The sequence below is a fragment of the Colletotrichum gloeosporioides genome (genome assembly GCF_011800055.1).
Source record: "Colletotrichum gloeosporioides strain Lc1 chromosome Unknown consensus_56, whole genome shotgun sequence".
Classification (NCBI taxonomy): domain Eukaryota; kingdom Fungi; phylum Ascomycota; class Sordariomycetes; order Glomerellales; family Glomerellaceae; genus Colletotrichum; species Colletotrichum gloeosporioides.
Window position 1 is genome coordinate 287,096 of NW_025544701.1, and position 17,792 is coordinate 304,887.

Consider the following 17,792-nt stretch of genomic DNA (forward strand, 5'->3'; position numbering starts at 1 on the left):
ACAGTATGCATGCGCATAGGGGCCAAATCAAAAGACATTTATCAACCTTTTGAAGCGCGTCCTCAATCGCCAATCGCCACCATACCTACCTATAAGCAATCTCAGAGTATAGAATGGGCTGGGCCGGACACAGGCGAGGCGTCTGCCAAAGTCAGCCACCCGAACTTCAAGCCCTGGTAGCACAGTGAATCTCGAACTCGCTCCTGGTTCGGACGGCGATTTGCATCTTTGCCCCCAGCCACGAAGGGCCTCCCGCTAGCCGGCAGGGCTGGCGTTTGCCTTGAAGGGCCTTACGGCGTCCAGCCCAGCAGACAGGAAACCCCCCGAACCACCGCGTGTCCTGTCGCACGGCCTCTCGCCCGGAAGAAGGTAAAGCAGAGAGAGGTACTAAAAATACAGTTGCAGCAAGAAATGGCGCTGGGCGTTGGAGAAAGCGCAAGTCCACGCGTGGTGGTGCTCCCTTCCCTTCACCCTCGCACAGACTCGCTTTGGTCCTGGGAAAATTGTCCGAAGGGTTAGAAGAGAGAGCGCGCTACCGTACACCCCCACGGCCACGGATGGATCTGAACTTCGGCGACAGTTCTTTCCACATCTCTGAGCTGTTGTCAACGCTGATGCTGCTCCTGCGTCGCGCGGGTATCAGAAATCAAGAAAGTCTGGCAGAGAGGGCCGCCGTTCCCCGGCGGCAGCAGCTCATCATCCCTCCACTCTTCGTCACCATCACCGGTGCCATGGTATCCCCAACGATTTCGTCACCGCGATGATCTGATGAGGTGAGGTATCGCCGAGTTTCGAGCAGACCCGTCGCGCGGAAGTCGAGGACAGGACGAAGGACGAGACGCCGTCTGAAGTGTAGCTTGCATAAGCTCCTTCTCCCGGTGTGCGACGGTGGATTGAGTGGACAGGCGAGTGAACAGCGAAGCAGCAGGAATGCCGTTTACTCCGAGGTTGCAACCGTCGTTCGCTGTTGCTTATCCCGCCGACGTAGCCAAAGTGCGCCGGTCGGGGTGGTGGTCCTGAGTCGTTGCAGTCGGGATGGTTCCCGGTGCGGTCTTGCGTGTACTAAGTATTGACTCTTGAGTCTTGACGGAGTCGCTGCGCTGGGTGGAGCGAGTGGGGTTGGAGAAGCCCACAGTTACTGGACAGAAACATCAACACTGTGAACCTAAGGAAAAAGGGCAGGACGAGCGACGTGGGAGGTGGAACGGGGGTGGTTCCCAACGATCTGGCCATGCGCCGATCGTCCAGCAGCCCGGCCAATCAGGGCGGACGCATTTCCAGGATGATTCGACGAACCTGGACACCCCCGACCCCAAGCGGTGAGGGAAAGGAGCCGCCAGCTCTGGTACTGCGTGACTGCGTGGTACTCTGCCAGCTTCAGAGGGACGTCGAGCCCTGTCCGCTCGCCCTGCTCACCAGCCTGCCAATTAATTTATGCTTTTAACGGTTGGCAAACGCTGGTAATCTCTCGAAGCCGGGGGATCTTGTTTCTGGTTTTGCCTCGAGATGCAATGATCGCCGCCGTCTCCCTGCTTGGCCCCTCGACCGCTTCCAGAACCTGCCAGTGTCAATGTCAGGGTCAATGTCAATGTACCGTGCTTCAGGTTGGTGTGTCCAGTACATGCCCAGACAGATATCGCAGATAGCCAGAGCAGAGCAGAGACAGACAGGAACGGGAACCCCATCAAGGCATGCCCAGCCGATGCGGGCGATCATGGGGTCGCAGGTACGGCGCAGGGAGCTCCAAGACTAGCGCCGAGTGATGTCTTGGATTGGGAACAGGGGAGGTATGCGTACCTAGGGGAAAGCATCCGGTGCCCGCCAAACCAACCCATTTTCGGAGGGCTTTTGTCCAGACTCGTAGGAAATTTCCCGCCTTATCGAGGTTGCTTGAGGAAACCTCTAGGAAAATTTGCCAAGTCCACTCGAGAGCAGCAGAAACGATGGTGACGAAAGAGAGGGGAGGGAGAGGGAGACGATGTCAAGCCGCCAATGCGCCTCTCGGTCAACAATCTTCAAGCGGCAGACCCGGCGTGCTTTAGCTCTCTGGTGTGTTCGTGGGTGAGGTGAGGTGAGGTGAGATGATTGCGCCAAAGGTGCAAGCTGTGTGTCACTGGTTTGTTGCGTTGCGTTGCGCAGCTGTGCTGTGTTGGAGCGCACCGCACCAACTGGCAGCAAGCAGCTCCCACCACACTCACACGCTCCAAACGTGCTGCTAGGCGGAAAAAAAGAAAAAGAGGTGTGGTGGAGACGGGAAGCAAGGCGCATGTGCCGGGGTGGACCCGCAGTGGCCCAAGCTCCTCAACGTCTCGAAGCTTTTTTGGGTTTCTGGTAGGGGGGTTGACAACTTTCAGTGACAAGTGACACCCAGCGCAGGGCAGCACAGCGGTGGACTGGCAAGGCGCTGGGCTTATGGCCCTGCTCGCCTCGAGTTCCCCCCAGCTCAACTGTCACCTCAGTCAGTTGTACTGCGGTACCTATTCGTACGAACAACACAGCCTCTGTTCCTACCGCTCAGCAGCTCAGCTCAACAAGCATTTCCATGAGCAGACAACCCCTGATTCGACCACCAAAGCAGAAATCAACAACCCATAAACAAGAACCCAGAACAGCAAGAGATGGTGGAAACCAGACACGCACGCTGCTCATGCGACGGGGGTCCATGACTTGAGTCCTTGACTGGTGCTACGCCTGTCCATCACCACCACCAGCGTCAAGGCAGGAATATGTCTCTACTTTCTGTTGAGTTGTCTAGAATCCAGCCCGTTTCTTATCAGCATTGCCCGCGCTCTCGCTCCCTGCTCCTAGCCTAGTCCAGTCCAGTCAGGGAAACCCGTTGGAACGTGTCTGTCTGATGTTCGCTCTTCTCTCTCTCTCTCTCTCTCTCTCTCGGAAACCGCCTCCCGCCTCGTCATTCCTCTTGTCACAACATGACAAGGTAGAGGTCCCTTCTTTGCCTCCCAATCTGACAATCTGACACCCGCGAAAGCCAGTTCGCAGATAACCAGGCCTAAATTAGACCAAGACCCATCGCATTTGTTTGGATAGCGTGGGCTATCTCCTCCAAGTCGTGGGTGGGTGGGTGTTCGGTGTTCGTTGCTGATGCTCTCACACACACGCTATGGCAACGCAGACACTACATCCCGTCCGTCACCCGCCTTGGCAGGGTCACGAAGCAATGCCTCAGTTCTCGACCGTGTATCTGTGTACCTGAGCCCGACCCTGACCTGATCTGACCTGATCTGACCTGAACAGGCCTGTCGTGCTGACCGACCCGGCCAACTCTCACCAGAGGAATCCCGAGTCTTGACCGCTATGCCCTGTTCTCTTCTTGCCTCACTGGAGCTGGTTCCAACCCCCACACCGCAACTCAGCTCTGCAAACGGAAGCCGTTCCATCTTTTTCTCTTCTCCAACAGAGGACGAGCAATGCGCCACCCAGGAGAGACTGAGAGCGACTCGTTCTCCCGCACGAATCCAGATCCAGATACACAGTGTGGTGTAGCGTGGTAGCGTAGCAGCAACATCCAGCGGTCGCGGCAGAGATCGCATGCCACGCCCACCAAAACCGCACCATTCCCCTCCCGTCCTCAGCTCACGCGCCCGCATCGATCGGGCGTTTTCCCTCGCCAGCTCTTCCCAGATTCCATTGTATAATAGTGCCATTTTTACAAACAACTGTCGGCGCTCTGCAGAGACATTCGACCGTGATGTTCGCCACACCAAGACTACTCTGCTCTGGCGCAAATGCATCCGGGAGGAGACTGGATGAAAGTTGCAACTACTGCTGCTGCTGCTGCTGCTACTGCTTATCCTCAACTCACCGCACTATCCAATGCAGCAGTTACTGAGTACACTACAAGACGAGCAGAAAGCATAACATGGCGTGCATGCAGACACAGAGAGAGACAGACACACACACCACAATCATGTACATCACCGCCGACACGTACATCCCCCGCCAACCAAATAAACTCCCCTGCTGATCGTGATTGGATCCCTCCCCAACAATACAGGGCGTCTTAGCTAACAGGTACTGGCCTCCACACCCCCCTGCCCGCCCGGCAGGTACCTCTCAACACCAGGGCCACCCTCTCTGGGTCGCTCTCCACAGTCCCAACTCCCGGCACGCCGGCCGCCCGTCGCCGGACCTCCGGGTACATCCACTTTGCTCCCCTCAACCACCGCCAGGACATGTATCCTCCCCCGTCTCTGAACCTCCCAAGTAACGGTACCTACACCCAAACATTTTCTCTCCAAGCTCTTGACCTCACCTACGGGGGAGGGATGGTTTGGCCGCCTCCGCCGCCGCTACTCCCCGTTCCCATCTCGTCCCATCCCCGAACCCAGCAGCTGGCCAAACTCACTCCCAACCCACCTCGTCCATCCATCCCATCCCATCCCGTCCAAGTTCCAGACCAGGGGTGTGGTGTGTGAGATGAGAGACAGAGGAAACCAAGGGCGGTCCCCCTCCCCTCATCTGCAGCATGCGTGTGCCTGTGTGTGAGTGCGTGTGTGTCCATCCGTGTCGAAAAGAAGCTCCCAAATCCCACCCCCGTTCCCCTTCCTCCCTTCCGTGCGTATATCTGCCGTGCATCTCCCCCTCCCTCCTCTCCAACAGCCAGCTCCCATCCGTCCGTCCAACTTGCATCTCTCGTACATCCATATCCAACACCTCGAGTCCATCTCCTCCGGTGACAAACACCAAACCTCCAAACACACACATAGCAGATCCCGGAAATCAGCTTTTACCAAAAATGTCACGCATCACCGCCCCCGTCGCGAAGCTCGCCCGCTCCATCAACTCGGCCGCGACAGCCAGCCGCTCCTCCGGCCTCCTCGAGTCTCACTACAACGTGAACCAGGGCGCCGTCCTCATGCCCAAGTACGCAGAGCTCCTCAAGAACCGCTCTGAAGACGTAAGCGTTCCCCGCTGTAGCTCACAATGATGCCAACCACGATCCCACTAACACAAATCCTCAGTCCACCCGCTCCCTCACAACAACCCACCGCCCAACCCCCCAACCAACCCGCACATCTCCCGCCCACCGCCGCATGCAGACCTTCTCCTCCTCTCCCGCGTCTGCCTCTCCCGCCCTCGCCTCAATGGACTTCACCGTCCTCCCCGCCTCCTTCGACGCCGCCCCCGCCGCAAACGAGTTCGCCGGCATGCGCATGCCCCTCCTCCCGGACTCCTTCACCACAAAACACCAGTCCCTCTACGAGCAGACCCTCGCCGAGGACCTGCCCCTCTCCAAGCCCGAGATCTCCGTCGTCGCCGCCAACCCGGACAACGTCACCACCGCCGCCGCCCTGACCGAGGTCGAGGCCTTTGGCGTCGACGGCGTCGAGCTCAAGTGGGCGCACGAGGGCGAGGCCACTGAGGACGCGCACCAGCCTGGTCTGAGGGATCTGTGGAAGGGTCTCGTCGATGACGTTGTTGGCAGGAAAGCTGCCCTCTAAAGCGGGAGTACAGACGAAGATGAAAAATGGGGAGGGAATGAATATGTCATGATGTGAACACTACAAATGCAAAGCGGTTGGGTTTATTCTAGTCATCAAAGGGTTGTTGCTCGCTCGGATAGCGGCTGCAGCAGGTTTTTTTTTTTGGTCACTCATATTGGTTTAATAAGCAAGCTGCAACTTCATTGGGAGGGAGGATTAAGGGAGACAGACATCATACTGGGTACGAGAAGCATGATCAATTCTACGACTCAAAGCTGGATCTTAAACGGATCTCAAATCACCATCCCTTCACTTAAAATGTGACGTGCGTGCTCTGATTATAAATGTTGCTTTTGATTGCCAATTTGTGGTATCGATCGCCCTGTGCCTTAGACTCCCAGTCGCGAGTCCAACACGCGATTTCCATAATAATAACTGCTTCTCGCAGCACTTGATTTCTCGGCTCGTACAGTACGCAAAATCCCCCGGCGTGTAAAGAATTTCTCGCTTTCCCAGGCTCTAGTCTGGCTGCTATCTCTGTCTGCATTCGCACAATATGCAGGACCAAATCTCAAAACACTCCCCCATTATCCGCCCCTAGTTCGTTCATCGCTTCTTCATGGTAGGGCGAGGCTTACACTCGTCCGCCTGCACGGGGTGTAGCATGACCTTGATGGGATACGCCTGCGTGTTATGTTGGAATCCCTTGCTCCAGTCGTAGCTGATGCCGTACGCGAAAATGGAGCCGTTCTTGTTGAAAGTGGTCGCCGTGATGCTGCCGCCGACGTTGGGGTATCCCTTGAGCCTATGCTTAGCATCCTTGTCCCAGAAGTGGAAGGTTCCGTCGGAGCCGGCGGTCGAGAATGTGCCGTGGACGGGGTGGAAGGAGATGTCGTTGACGGCGTATACGTTTGTGATGTTGTTGGCCGGGGGGTCGCGGTGGCACTTGAAGGAAAAGTTGGAGCTGTCCACCTGTCAGTCGGATGTCTTTCCAAATCGCGTCTTGCACAAACGTACCTAGCATCCTTGTCCTCCACGTACTGGATCGCGCAGCGGCCCTCGATACTACCAATGGCAAAGCCGGCGGCGTCCGTGAAGCAGCTAACAACACGGGTCTGCCACTTGAGCGGGCTCTGTAGGGTCTTGTAGAACTTGGTCGGGTTCTTGAGGTCGACAACGTTGATGTAGCGGTCGGCGGTGCCGATGACGAGCAGGTCGTTGCGCACATCGATCGAGTACACGCGCTCCTGGCAGGTCAACGTAGCGGCGGGTGTGGGCGATCGCATGTCCCAGTACTTGACCGTCTTGTCCCAAGAGCCGGAGACGGCCATGGTGCCGTTGGCCGAGTCGAAAAAACGAACACACTTGACGGGCTGCTCGTGATCGCCAATCTTGATGGTCTGCTGGCTGCCGAGATCGCAGGCCTTGACGGCCTTGTCGGCGCCACCGGAGAGAACCTTACTGCCGTCCTATAGAGATGATGTTAGCTCTTGCGATGGACAGAGATGCCGAGAAATGTGCATTCGTACCTTGGAAAAGTCGCAGTTCAAGACGGGTCCGTCGTGCTCGTACGCGTGCCTTCCCTCGCTCTGGCCATTTTGGGCAATCTCGTATATTCTGACCTTCTTGTCCCAAGACGCGACGGCCAGGAAGTCGCTGGTCTGGTTCTGGTTCGGGGAGAATGCGAGGTCGGAAATGCTGTCCTCGGGAGGGTTGTTGAGCGCAACGTCCTGCTTGAGATCGCCGACCGTGTTGGACGGCGTCGATGAGGCCGCGGAGCCAAACAGGCCGGACATGGTAGCCGTTGAATAGTCGGTCTGCTTTTGTTGGACAGAAGAGGAAAGAGCTTTTCGTCGGTCGGATGGTCGGTCGAGAAAATCAAAGCTGCACCGGTCTTGATCGAGAGCGGGTGCTGTATTTGGAGATCTGGAAAGAGGGTCGGCCTCAGCTTCAAATAGCTGCTGGGTGAGGTCCAGGAATCTTCTAGGCAGGGGAAGCACTGAGAAAGGCAGTCGCGATGCGAAAAGTGAGGTCGCCCTTCGATTGGCTGCAAAGCCACAAGGCTGGGTGCCTACCGTGCCTGCCGTACCTGGGTAGCTGCAGCGCCAAAGCCACATCGGCCCCACTACAGCCACGACGCCCCACCACCCAAGCAACTTTTTTTTTCTCCCATTGGTATTTAAAACAAAATCTTGAAAGCTCTGGTTCGCATTTTGCTTTCTCTCTTCTACAACCCTCCTCGCCCGACAAATCGCCATCGAAGCTCACAAACAGAGACGCCTCAAAACGTCTCGGGCTCTTTGTAGCCCGGCAGCTTTGGGAGAAAGTCCCCGGACACACGTTACTTCTTCCTTTCGGGGTTGAAGGCAAAACGCCGCGGAAACGCGCCGCCATAGAAGCACAGCGGCTGACCTCCAAGACCTGCGTCCGGACACAATGGCTCTCCCCCTCCGCCCTGCCCCGTCGCTACATCGTCGCGGCTCCTCTGCACCCTTCTCGAAGCCCCGTTCCCTCGTTCCGAGACCCCATGGATGAAGATATGAGTCCGCGCTTGGGATCTGAGGGGTGGTGTGCTTTGGATGGGACGAGAGGGCTCTTCGGTGACGGGGCGGCCGCGTGGGGAGGTCGCTTGCCGGGCGAATTCAAGGGTCGGTCGGAGGAGTCTTTCGTCGAGATCGATAGTTATGCGATTGCTCGTCCCTTCACGGGGGCGGGATTACTCGATGGGGCTTATTCTCGGCGCGAGGGGGGCTCACACCAGAACTCACGGGTTCTTGTCTGGTTCGCAAAGGGTTAGACACCTACACTCTGGACTTCGTGGGAAGTCTCCCCGTCTATGATACCCTGAGCCGACAAGATCCCTGTTTCAAACTATTTTTCAAGTTCGATGATGATCACCAATATAGAGTCAAGCACTGACGGTGAGAGGCCTTAGGGTCCGCCAATGTGAGCGACAAAAATATGCGTTATGGTATCTGATGAACTTTTTCTTAAATCTCTTTTATCAATGGTTTGGATTAGTTGGTCTTTGGATCTTCGGTCCAGGTCATAGGTATATAGGTAGCAATAAACAACATCAAAATGTGGTATATCTGAAGTCCCGACGTGAAGTTCCCTGCGCCGACCTCTGCCATGTCTCATAAAAAGGCCATTCCAACTCCATAAAAATGCAGGTCATACCAGACATGACTCCTTATATCGTTCCGTCACATTAGTCCGCCGAGAACCACCTTGCCAATGTTGGCAACTTCGGTCTTGATGTGTGCTCTGCTGCTGTCCTCAAACTCCTTGACAACACCCTGCACAATAATCTTGCGCACCTTGGCATCGGCCTTTGCGAATAGCTCGGCTACCGGCGCCGTCGTCTCTCTGGGCGTGGGCACCAGCGTCAAGACCCTCGTGTAAACGTCAATGAGCACCTCGCATAGTGTCGCGAATGTCTCAAAAAAGTCCGGCTCGAACGGTAAGGATGGTGTGAGGAGATGAGTGTAAACCTCGCCAGGGAGCAGGTCGTTGTCGCTGGACGCAAAGGACATGACGCTGGCGCTCGCGCTCCCAGAAGAACCGATGCCTCCATCGGCGCCGTCCCCGGAAGAGCTGAAGTCGTTGGCGCTACTTGCGCTGCGCCGTGACTTTCCGCCTTGACGACGGAACATCTGTGGCAAGCGTGCCCGCGACAATGAGCTCGTAGAGCTGCCGCCCTCTCCGTGGAGCTGTTGGAACGACTCGAATTCTTGGAGTAGATTGTTCAGGCTTCGCAGGAACTCAATGGGGGTGTTTGCGTAGAGATCGACAATGGTAGGCAGGGAGAGGCCGAGGAGGAGGTAGTTCGTGGCGCGGCGGGCGAGCTTTCGTTGGTCAAAAGAGGGCATGCGTTGGAGGTCGGGCTTGTCAAAGAGGATAGTGTTGAACCAGTACACGCGGCCTTCGTGTCTGTCCATATAGCAATTAGTAAGGAAGAACAGCAAGGAGGGGCAGAGAGAAGCCTTACGCCTTGCGGATGTAGTCCAAGGTGGATATCCTCTTGTTTGCAATCTCTTGCATCTGCATATGCAGCACGACAGACTCGCTCGACTGCCACATGTTGGGATGTGTCGCAGAAGCCGGCGGGGGCTGCAGACGGTCGGGGGCGAGGCTCGCTGAGCCGGTATGTGTGCGGCTGAGCATCTTGGAGAAGCTGTCGGCGGAGGCGGGGCTTTGTATGTTGTCGGCGTCGCGGGTGATCTTCGCAGCGGCGGCGAGGGCAAAGTCGGGAAGGGCGGGGGGTACGTTTCGGTCGGTGACTACGACATTGCCTCCTCCACCGGAGCTGGAGCTATTCGCACGTCGCTTGGAGGACTTGGAGGGAGAGCTAAAGGAAGGCTTGCGGCCGAAGGAGCTCTTGCGATCCTTGGTCAGGACGTTGGGACCGGCGGGATATTGTAGCGGCGGCGGGGAGAAGGGCGAGGGCTGAGGAGGGGGTTGCGACTGCGACTGCTGCGGTGGCTGCTGGTCACCTGATGATGTGCCTGGACGGGACTTTGAGGAGGACGAGGAGAAGAAGGAAGTCGAGAAGAAGGGTGCATTTGCAGTTGCAGGTGTTGCGCCGGATCGCTGCATGTCTTTGAATGGAATGGGGGGCCTGGAGGACCTCTGTCTGGAGGGAGGTAAGGAGGGTCGACGGAGACGGGGGTGGACGGGATTCGTCAGGGAGGGATGGAGAGCGGAGGAGCACCTCAGACCTCAGACCTCAGGGCCAGACCAGGTTCAGGAGTCCGGCGAAGGAGGGCGGACGAGGGGCCGATTCGATCGGCGGGCGGTTTTGGCGTGGGCAAGGCGAGGCGGTATTGGTCCGGCGGGTTTGATGAGGTGGTGCCGAGAGAGATGGATGTGACGGGCCCAATGTTGTTTGCTGTGCCCGTAGGTACCGGCTGACTCTTTTGCTAAGCAATAATAGTCTGCAGTTCCTTTCTCTTTCCCGCTGCAAGGCTCGGGCAGGTGACAGGCTTTCAGCTGGTGTGTTGGTGCTTTTGCTTTCGCTTGCGGGAGCCCCTTGCTTCGCACTATGACTTGCGTTTCGGTGACCTGCTTTGCCTTTCAGACGTGCTGCCCGCGTTCCGGTTGGTCGCCAGAAAGATTGACGCCACTTTTTTTCCAGGTTTTCTGGTGGCAGAAGGTTGCTGCAAGGTGGGATCAGATGGGCAGCGGGATGGGCTCAAGTGCTGACGCCGATGAATAGCATAGGGCGGATATGGGTTTGTAAGATTAGCACGAAGCCCCTTGCTGCTCGTTTTGATGCAGGCTGCGGTTCAAACAAATTGGGGGTCGAATGCTAATGAACGCCCTGCAGGTTGAGTTTAATGAAGACTGGAGACGACGACGAGTCGATGAGGAGGCAGACACGAGTTTGGAGTGCGAGAAACAGTGAATATTGGCGGGTTTCCGGACCAGGCTGTGAGGCGGGCAAGTTGATGCGGGTGGATGACAAGGTCGCAGGATCGCCAAGGGCCAGTTTCTGCGTAGGTAGGGTCGGTAATCAATCGTATTATCGGAGTGTTTTTCGCTGCTCTGATTCTGAGCGGCGGAGTATCCGTAAGGTAGGGCAAAACGTGGGAGAGTGGACGCTTCAAGGACTCAATGCTGTCGAAGGGCGGTCGTCAGACGAGGGTTTGGACGGGGGGTTGAATTCTAGGCGAGGGCCAGAATGTCGTGTGAGTGTGTGAGAGTTAATTATATTTCTTCCCTCCCCTTGTTGTTTGTGGGTTAGGTGTGTGTTGTTTTGCAGGGTCCTTTATTATGATGTCCGGGGCGAATGGAGCAAGTTGGCCACTGGAGGCTGGCTTTCTGTCGTACAGGTCCCTCAGTTTCCTCAGTTTGTGGTACGGATGTCTTAGACAGACCGCCGGCGAGGTCGTTCGACTGAGCTCCAGCTGTGCGGATGGCTGTTTTGTCCGTTCGCATCAACGTTGGAGCGGCGATGCGGTGCTGCTGAAAGGCGAGTGTTGCAGGATGGCTTGAGCGACGCGGTTGGGTGCTGTGCTTCTGCGACCCTGTGGCCGGGCGGGGATCGGAGCTTTATCTGGCGACCTATCCGCAAGTAAAAGGTACGGCGGTAGGTGCGGTCGGTCGAGGGGTACAGGTGCAGGTGCAGGTGCTGGTACAGGTCGCGAACTCGGAAGAAGAGCGAAAAGCGCCAACGCCAGTCAAAGTTGCAGATGCAAGAGTGGCGTCCCTTTTTAGGTGCGGTGCCTTGCGTTAGTGTAGAGGGAAGACGGTGGAATAGGAACAGAGCCAATTGGCCTCGCACCGCGCGGGAAAACAACAGAAAAACAACACGACTCTTTCCTAGCATCCATCTCATTTCGACATGCCCTGGGATCCGGAGGAAAAGAGAGGATTGCATGGCCCAAACGCCAAACAACATCAGCTTCCACCGCCAATCGACTCAGTCCCGGCCGCACCACCATCGCCGCCCAGCCGCGTCCATCCCTGCGATCCCGCCTGTTTTCTCGCCCGGCAATCTGGCTGATGTGTTCGCCGTGAGGCAATTCCAGCGCAGCTGGTTGTGGCCGTAATTCCCCCAGCCAGGGACATCCCATTCCGGACGTCTGAAGATCCCAAATGGGACGCCCGATGCACCGGGAATTTGGGACGGACAATGGGGCTTGCGCCAGTCGCGTTCCAAGCGAGAATCGCCCGTCGCTGGGCCAGGCGCCAGAACTTTGCGAGAGGGAATGGCCGCGAACGGAATCTGGGAGGCACCGCGTGGCAGTCTTCGCCCTCGTGTTCAAAATCATCCACAAAGACCTAGCTAGTACTCGTCATGGCTTGGGTTGATCGGCAGGCAGACAATGGAAACGCCGATGGCCGGTGGAAGGGTTCTAGGCCGCGCTGCTCACACATTCCTTCGCCGTGCTAAGCTTTCCATCGTTGCTGCATTCCAGTGCTCCCTCGTCGAGGGGACGACGACTACTCAGGGCTGAATCTATCGTGAAACTCTTTTCCTCCCAACACCCAAAACCACCATCCGAGGGCAACCATTAAAACAGCACCAACAGCAAGCAGCAAAATGCCCATTGCCCAATAACAGGACGACTCTCACCATTATCAACGCTCTAAGCACAGGCATGCGCACATACTCTGGGCCAATACAGATCGCCAGACCGCACCGTCGACGACAGTAGATGAGCTACCCTCCCTCGAAATAGTCCGCGCAGCGCCCAAAGCGCCGAGCTACACAGAGCACATGCCTCTCTTCCCCGTACCGCTGCTCAACTTCTTCCGCTTCGATCCTGAAACATTCCAGAAGCTCGAGTACCACGTGGAGGCTGCGACTCTCCAGCGATCCAGCTGGGAATACCACCCTTCAATGTCACCCTTCCTTAATTCCTACGCGACGAATCAACGCCTCGTTGTTCTCTTGCCAGGTTGCCAATGTCGTCAATTGCCGCCACCGCCTTCCACCTAGGCAACCACCGAAGAGTTATGATCCTCCACAGACTCCGACGCCTGTCCTTCGAGCTCCAAGTTGGTATTGGAAGTTGAAGCCTCTTCTGTCCACCATCCCAGGGGCTCTCACGTGGCGAAGCCGCTGCTTTGGACGCACTTGGCTCGCTTCACATCGTTCTACGGTCTCAACCGGCTGCTTCAGATGCCATTGGCAGCGCCTCATTCGCGTGGTGACACGCATTCGCATGTCATTGAGTTTGATCATTGTCATTACATTAACACTATCGAGACTATCTCGTTACCATTTTCCAAGCCTCTTACGCGTCACCTACGCCGCAGCCATGAGCGTGGCTGCCGGGAGAAGCGCCGACGTAGCCGTCGAGCACACACATCCCTGCGCGGCGTTGCTGGTGATCGGCGGACTGGTGCAGGTCGGGTAGGGCTCGTGCGCCGCGAAGGTCGGCTCCGGCTGCGGCTCGACAACCTCGGCCTTGACGAAGACGGGGATGATCTGGCCGGTCGACAGGCGGAAGGCGCGGTGGTTGAGGGCGCGCAGCAGGCTGGTAATCTCGCCCGAGTGGCTCGTGATGCTGAGCCAGGTCTTGTCGTCGGTGCGGAAGACGTCGTCGAGGACGGCCTTGGACCGCGCGTTCTGCGCCTCGGTCGTCTCGCTCTCGTTGCGGCGCCACAGCTCGTCGTACTCGGTGAAGCCCGCCTCGAACTGGTAGGAGGGAAACATGTCGTGGATGTATGTCTTGTTGGAGCGCCAGTTGCACGTGTGCACCGTCATGCCCTCGCGGAAGCCCTCCTTGACGGTCGGGATAAAAGGCCTGTCCTCGGGGAGCGGGATGTCGCCGAAGGTGATGTTGGCGGTGATTCCGCAGCGGATCAAGGGGCTCGAGTAGTAGGACTCGAAGTAGGGCATCTTCTGCGTCTCGAACCGGTCTTTGAAGTAGGCGTTCGCCTTGTACGCCTCTGCCTCACCCGCCGGAGTCAGCAGAGGGTCGGCCCAGCGCGCGGTGCCGTTGCCGTCTTGCTCAGCCCAGTAGCACTGTTTCGTGTTAGTTGTGATTATATACATATTAACATGGATGCGACTCACGTTCCAGGCGGGAGTGCCGTAGAAGGACTCGGCAGCATTGTGCCAGCCCTCACCGTGACGTCCCATGAAGAGCAGCTTGTACGACACGCTGTCGCTCTTGCGGCAGCCCGAGGTCAGGTACTGAACCCAACGCTCGAAACGCTGCCATTGAGTCTTGGTGCCCTCGGGGTCGAAGTGCTTGTCCGTCGGGTATGTCCTGTTGATCAGGCCAAAGTTGACGGAAGCCTTCTGCGCGTCAGTAAACTGTTCACACTTTGCAAAACGAGCCAACTCACGTAGTCAAAACCAGAGGGGTCGGTGCTGTTGTCGTCCTGCAGAAAGTATCCAGGAACCGACGTGTACTTGATCGTCTTACCCTCGGCCTCGGGCCACGCAGCAAAGGCCGCGGGTGCGAGAGCCAGGAGGGCGGAAAGCGTGAGACCCTTCATCTTGCCGGAGGTTGTTGACGGGATGCGCAAGATTCGCGAGGAATGGAGCTGGGGAGACAGAGAAAGCTGGCTGGAGAAGCTACATCACAGCGTCGCATGCGGGGAGAGCTCTGGATAAATAGCACCGACGACGAGGTGCCCCCGCTCGCGATCCCCCGGTCACTTCCAAGAACCATTGACGCGCCATGCCGGGGCAATTTGCCCAGAACACTGACCGGCGCGGCTCAAAGTCGAACTGTCGTCCGAACAAGTCAGCACAACCCGGCGAGCTGGGGATTTTGAGAGATCAAGTTGGTCGTGGTGTTGAAGATGGCGACGCTTGGCGGGCCAATGGATGCGCAGGGCGGTGCACGTGGGCTCGATTGCTTTATCGACGACTGGGTCCATTGGCAGCGGATGGGACCCGACCACGTTTTTGGGTCGTCCGTTCCAGCGGTGCATGGAGATGCCAATCAGCTTTGATGGGGCACTTAGGGATGATATGTGAGGCTCATCCAGGAATACATGGGAATATTGGCGGTCGCTCCGCTTGGAGTCGACTCCTTCCGGTGAAGATGCCGCTTTGGAGCACCTGTTCGGTCTGCCCGCCTGATGCGCCATTTCGACACGGAACCAACAAGAGGAGGCTTGAAGTTGAGGAGGCAGTCGAACATCATAAGAGCCTCATCGTGCATCAGCTGACCAGCATGCGCGGCAGATGCGCGTAAAACAAGGCGACGTACCAACAAAAGTGAGGGTGCTCAGGAACATGTGCAAATCCCTCCATCGCTCCCGTCCGTCTGATGTCGGTGTTGGTGACAGGAAACCGTTGGGACGGAACGGGGTCCAATGAACACCTCCCGCCAGCTCGTCCAGCGGGTGAGCTAAGCTTAAAATCGCCCGCCAAACATGTGAAAGACCGCTGGGCCGCTGGGAAAGCAGCGCTGAAGGAGGCCCCGTGAGCGCCGTGGGGGAGTGCTCGTGTGCGCCGGCCGGCCGCTGGAAGCTCCTGTGGATCTCGGCTATCTTTGGTGGCGCTGGAACCTCGCCAATCACGCGGCGCCGCTACGGGAGCGGGACATCGCGGGGGCCACGAGCTCACCCAACTTTTGCACCTTGCTGCCCGCCCGTCAACCTCAGCTCAACCCCCCAGCAAGGTACCTTAACTCCATACGTAATTACCCAAAACCTCATGTGAAATCCGCCCCCCTTTTCTACTAGTCGGTGAAACGGTTTTGGCATCTGGTCACGGAGGAAAACGGTGATACAGCTGCACTGCTTTTATCAGAAGGCGGTTTCCCAGGCATCTTGAAAAGGTTCATGTCATTCTGAGCCTTCAAGCAAACACTCAACCACAAGGTCGTCATCATGGTCAACTCCGACCCCCAGCACCCGCCTGGCGAGCCCGCCCCTGAGATTCTGGAGGAGCGCATCTGGATCGACGGCTGCTTCGACTTTTTCCACCACGGTGAGCCTCGCAAAACACTGCTGATGACATCGATCGCGGGTCAGTATGCTCATCAGGGTTGACAGGACATGCCGGCGCCATCGTCCAGGCCCGCCAGCTGGGCAGCGAGCTGTACATCGGCGTCCACTCCGATGAAGCTATCCTCGAGAACAAGGGCCCAACGGTCATGACGCTGCAGGAGCGGTAAGAGAGAACCCCTCCAAATACCATCCACCTCTCTCGCTGACACACTCTCAAAGTCTCGCCGCCGTCGACGCCTGCCGCTGGGTCACCCAGTCTGTCGGCCGGGCCCCCTACGTCACCCAGCTCGACTGGATCTCCCACTACGGCTGCAAGTACGTCGTGCACGGCGACGACATCACCTCGGACGGCGACGGCGAGGACTGCTACCGCTTCGTCAAGGCCGCCGGCCGCTTCAAGGTCGTCAAGCGCACCCCGAGCATCTCCACCACCGACCTCGTCGGCCGCATGCTGCTGTGCACAAAGACCCACTTCATCAAGTCGCTCGAGCGCCGCCTCGCCGGCGACGAGGGCCACGGCTCCAGCCGCGCCGAGATCGAGGCCGAGGGCGCCGCCATGGCCGAGCGCATGAAGCTCTACGCCACCGACGAGACGGGCAAGAACCCCGGCGTCGAGGTCTGGTTCTGGTCCGCCTCCGACGAGGCCCGCTCCGGCTCCACCCTCGAGGAGAAGGGCGAGTTCAGGCGGTTCCTCCCCGGCAAGGGCCCGAAGCCGGGCCAGCGCGTCGTGTACGTCGACGGCGGGTTCGATCTGTTCTCGAGCGGGCACATTGAGTTCCTGCGCCGCGTGGTCGAGGCCGAGGAGGAGCTGGCGCGGCAGGAGGGGTGGTACAACGAGCAGGCCGTCAACGAGCGCGTCGGCAAGGGCGGCGACTACCCGCCCGCCTACGTCGTCGCGGGCATCCACGACGACGAGGTGATTAACCAGTGGAAGGGCATCAACTATCCCATCATGAACATTTACGAGCGCGGCCTCTGCGTGCTGCAGTGCAGAGTAAGGCCCCCCCTGGTGTATTGACTGGATTCAACACTGACACGATGTACAGTACGTCAACGCCGTCGTCTTCGGCGCGCCCTTCTCGCCCACCAAGGCGTACCTGACGTCGCTGCCTTGGGGCACGCCGGACGCCGTATACCACGGCCCCACGGCCTTCATGCCGCTCACCTACGACCCGTACACGGGCCCTAAGGACATGGGCATCATGCGGCAGGTCGGCGAGCACGAGTTCGCGGGTGTCAACGCCGGGACGATTGTGCAGCGTATCATGAAGAGCAGGGACATGTACGAGGAGCGGCAGCGCAAGAAGGGCGTCAAGGCGGAGGGCGAGCAGGCGGCGCGGCAGCGGGAGATTCTGGAGGAGGAACAGGCGCAGAGAGAGGCGGAGAGGGCTGCTTAGACTGACGGACGACGATACCAATGCTGTTGATTTTGGGGGACGACTTTTATTTTCTGTCGGATGGTCTCTTTTTGAGGCGATAGCATGTTTAATTGCGTATTTTGTCAAAGGGGGTTTGGCTGGAGACGACGACGGCCTTCAACAGGTCCGGGACCCCGAGAATGGACGGGGAAAAACACAAACACGTGATACGTAGATCGAAGCGCCAAAATATACATACCCGGATGCGTTCCTGTCAAGATGTCAAGATGATCATCTTCCGCAGTGGTGACTTGTGTATCTGTGTGTCTCAGATGGATAACGGGTAGTGTCGACGTCTTATCTTTCATAGACTTGCTTCGAAGAGAAGGGTAGTGGGCGGTCAAGACTACCTGTGTCCAAAGTGGCGGAAGCCGGTTCCTGCAATCACGATCTATGTGACAGCAGCGGCCGGTATCAAGCCACACATACCATTGACCCTCTTCCCCGCCATTTGTGCGGTCAAGTGATACAGCAGCAACGCCCCTAAACGATCCGTTCCCCCCCC

The 17,792-nt window shown here is 57.8% G+C and overlaps 5 protein-coding genes across 5 annotated transcripts; 2 read left to right on the top strand and 3 right to left on the bottom strand.

Annotated features, from left to right (window-relative positions):
• Positions 1-4,756: 4,756 nt before the first annotated feature.
• On the top strand, positions 4,757-5,462 carry GCG54_00011822 (uncharacterized protein; the record flags this gene model as incomplete). Its single annotated transcript, XM_045411714.1, has 2 exons — positions 4,757-4,918; positions 4,983-5,462. The coding sequence occupies 2 exons, from the start codon at positions 4,757-4,759 to the stop codon at positions 5,460-5,462; spliced, it is 642 nt and encodes a 213-aa protein (XP_045262312.1).
• Positions 5,463-6,050: 588 nt separating this feature from the next.
• GCG54_00011823 (Nucleoporin GLE2) lies at positions 6,051-7,240 on the bottom strand (the record flags this gene model as incomplete). Its single annotated transcript, XM_045411715.1, has 3 exons — positions 6,051-6,408; positions 6,462-6,913; positions 6,974-7,240. The coding sequence occupies 3 exons, from the start codon at positions 7,238-7,240 to the stop codon at positions 6,051-6,053; spliced, it is 1,077 nt and encodes a 358-aa protein (XP_045262313.1).
• Positions 7,241-8,650: 1,410 nt separating this feature from the next.
• On the bottom strand, positions 8,651-10,043 carry GCG54_00011824 (uncharacterized protein; the record flags this gene model as incomplete). Its single annotated transcript, XM_045411716.1, has 2 exons — positions 8,651-9,377; positions 9,436-10,043. The coding sequence occupies 2 exons, from the start codon at positions 10,041-10,043 to the stop codon at positions 8,651-8,653; spliced, it is 1,335 nt and encodes a 444-aa protein (XP_045262314.1).
• Positions 10,044-13,200: 3,157 nt separating this feature from the next.
• On the bottom strand, positions 13,201-14,402 carry GCG54_00011825 (putative phosphoglycerate mutase; the record flags this gene model as incomplete). The annotated part of the gene is made up of 3 exons (XM_045411717.1): positions 13,201-13,923; positions 13,975-14,217; positions 14,250-14,402. The coding sequence occupies 3 exons, from the start codon at positions 14,400-14,402 to the stop codon at positions 13,201-13,203; spliced, it is 1,119 nt and encodes a 372-aa protein (XP_045262315.1).
• A 1,347-nt stretch (positions 14,403-15,749) lies between these two features.
• GCG54_00011826 (Ethanolamine-phosphate cytidylyltransferase) lies at positions 15,750-17,754 on the top strand (the record flags this gene model as incomplete). Its single annotated transcript, XM_045411718.1, has 5 exons — positions 15,750-15,849; positions 15,915-16,032; positions 16,089-16,863; positions 16,916-17,179; positions 17,611-17,754. 5 exons carry the CDS (start codon positions 15,750-15,752, stop codon positions 17,752-17,754), a joined length of 1,401 nt encoding a protein of 466 aa, XP_045262316.1.
• Positions 17,755-17,792: the final 38 nt, after the last annotated feature.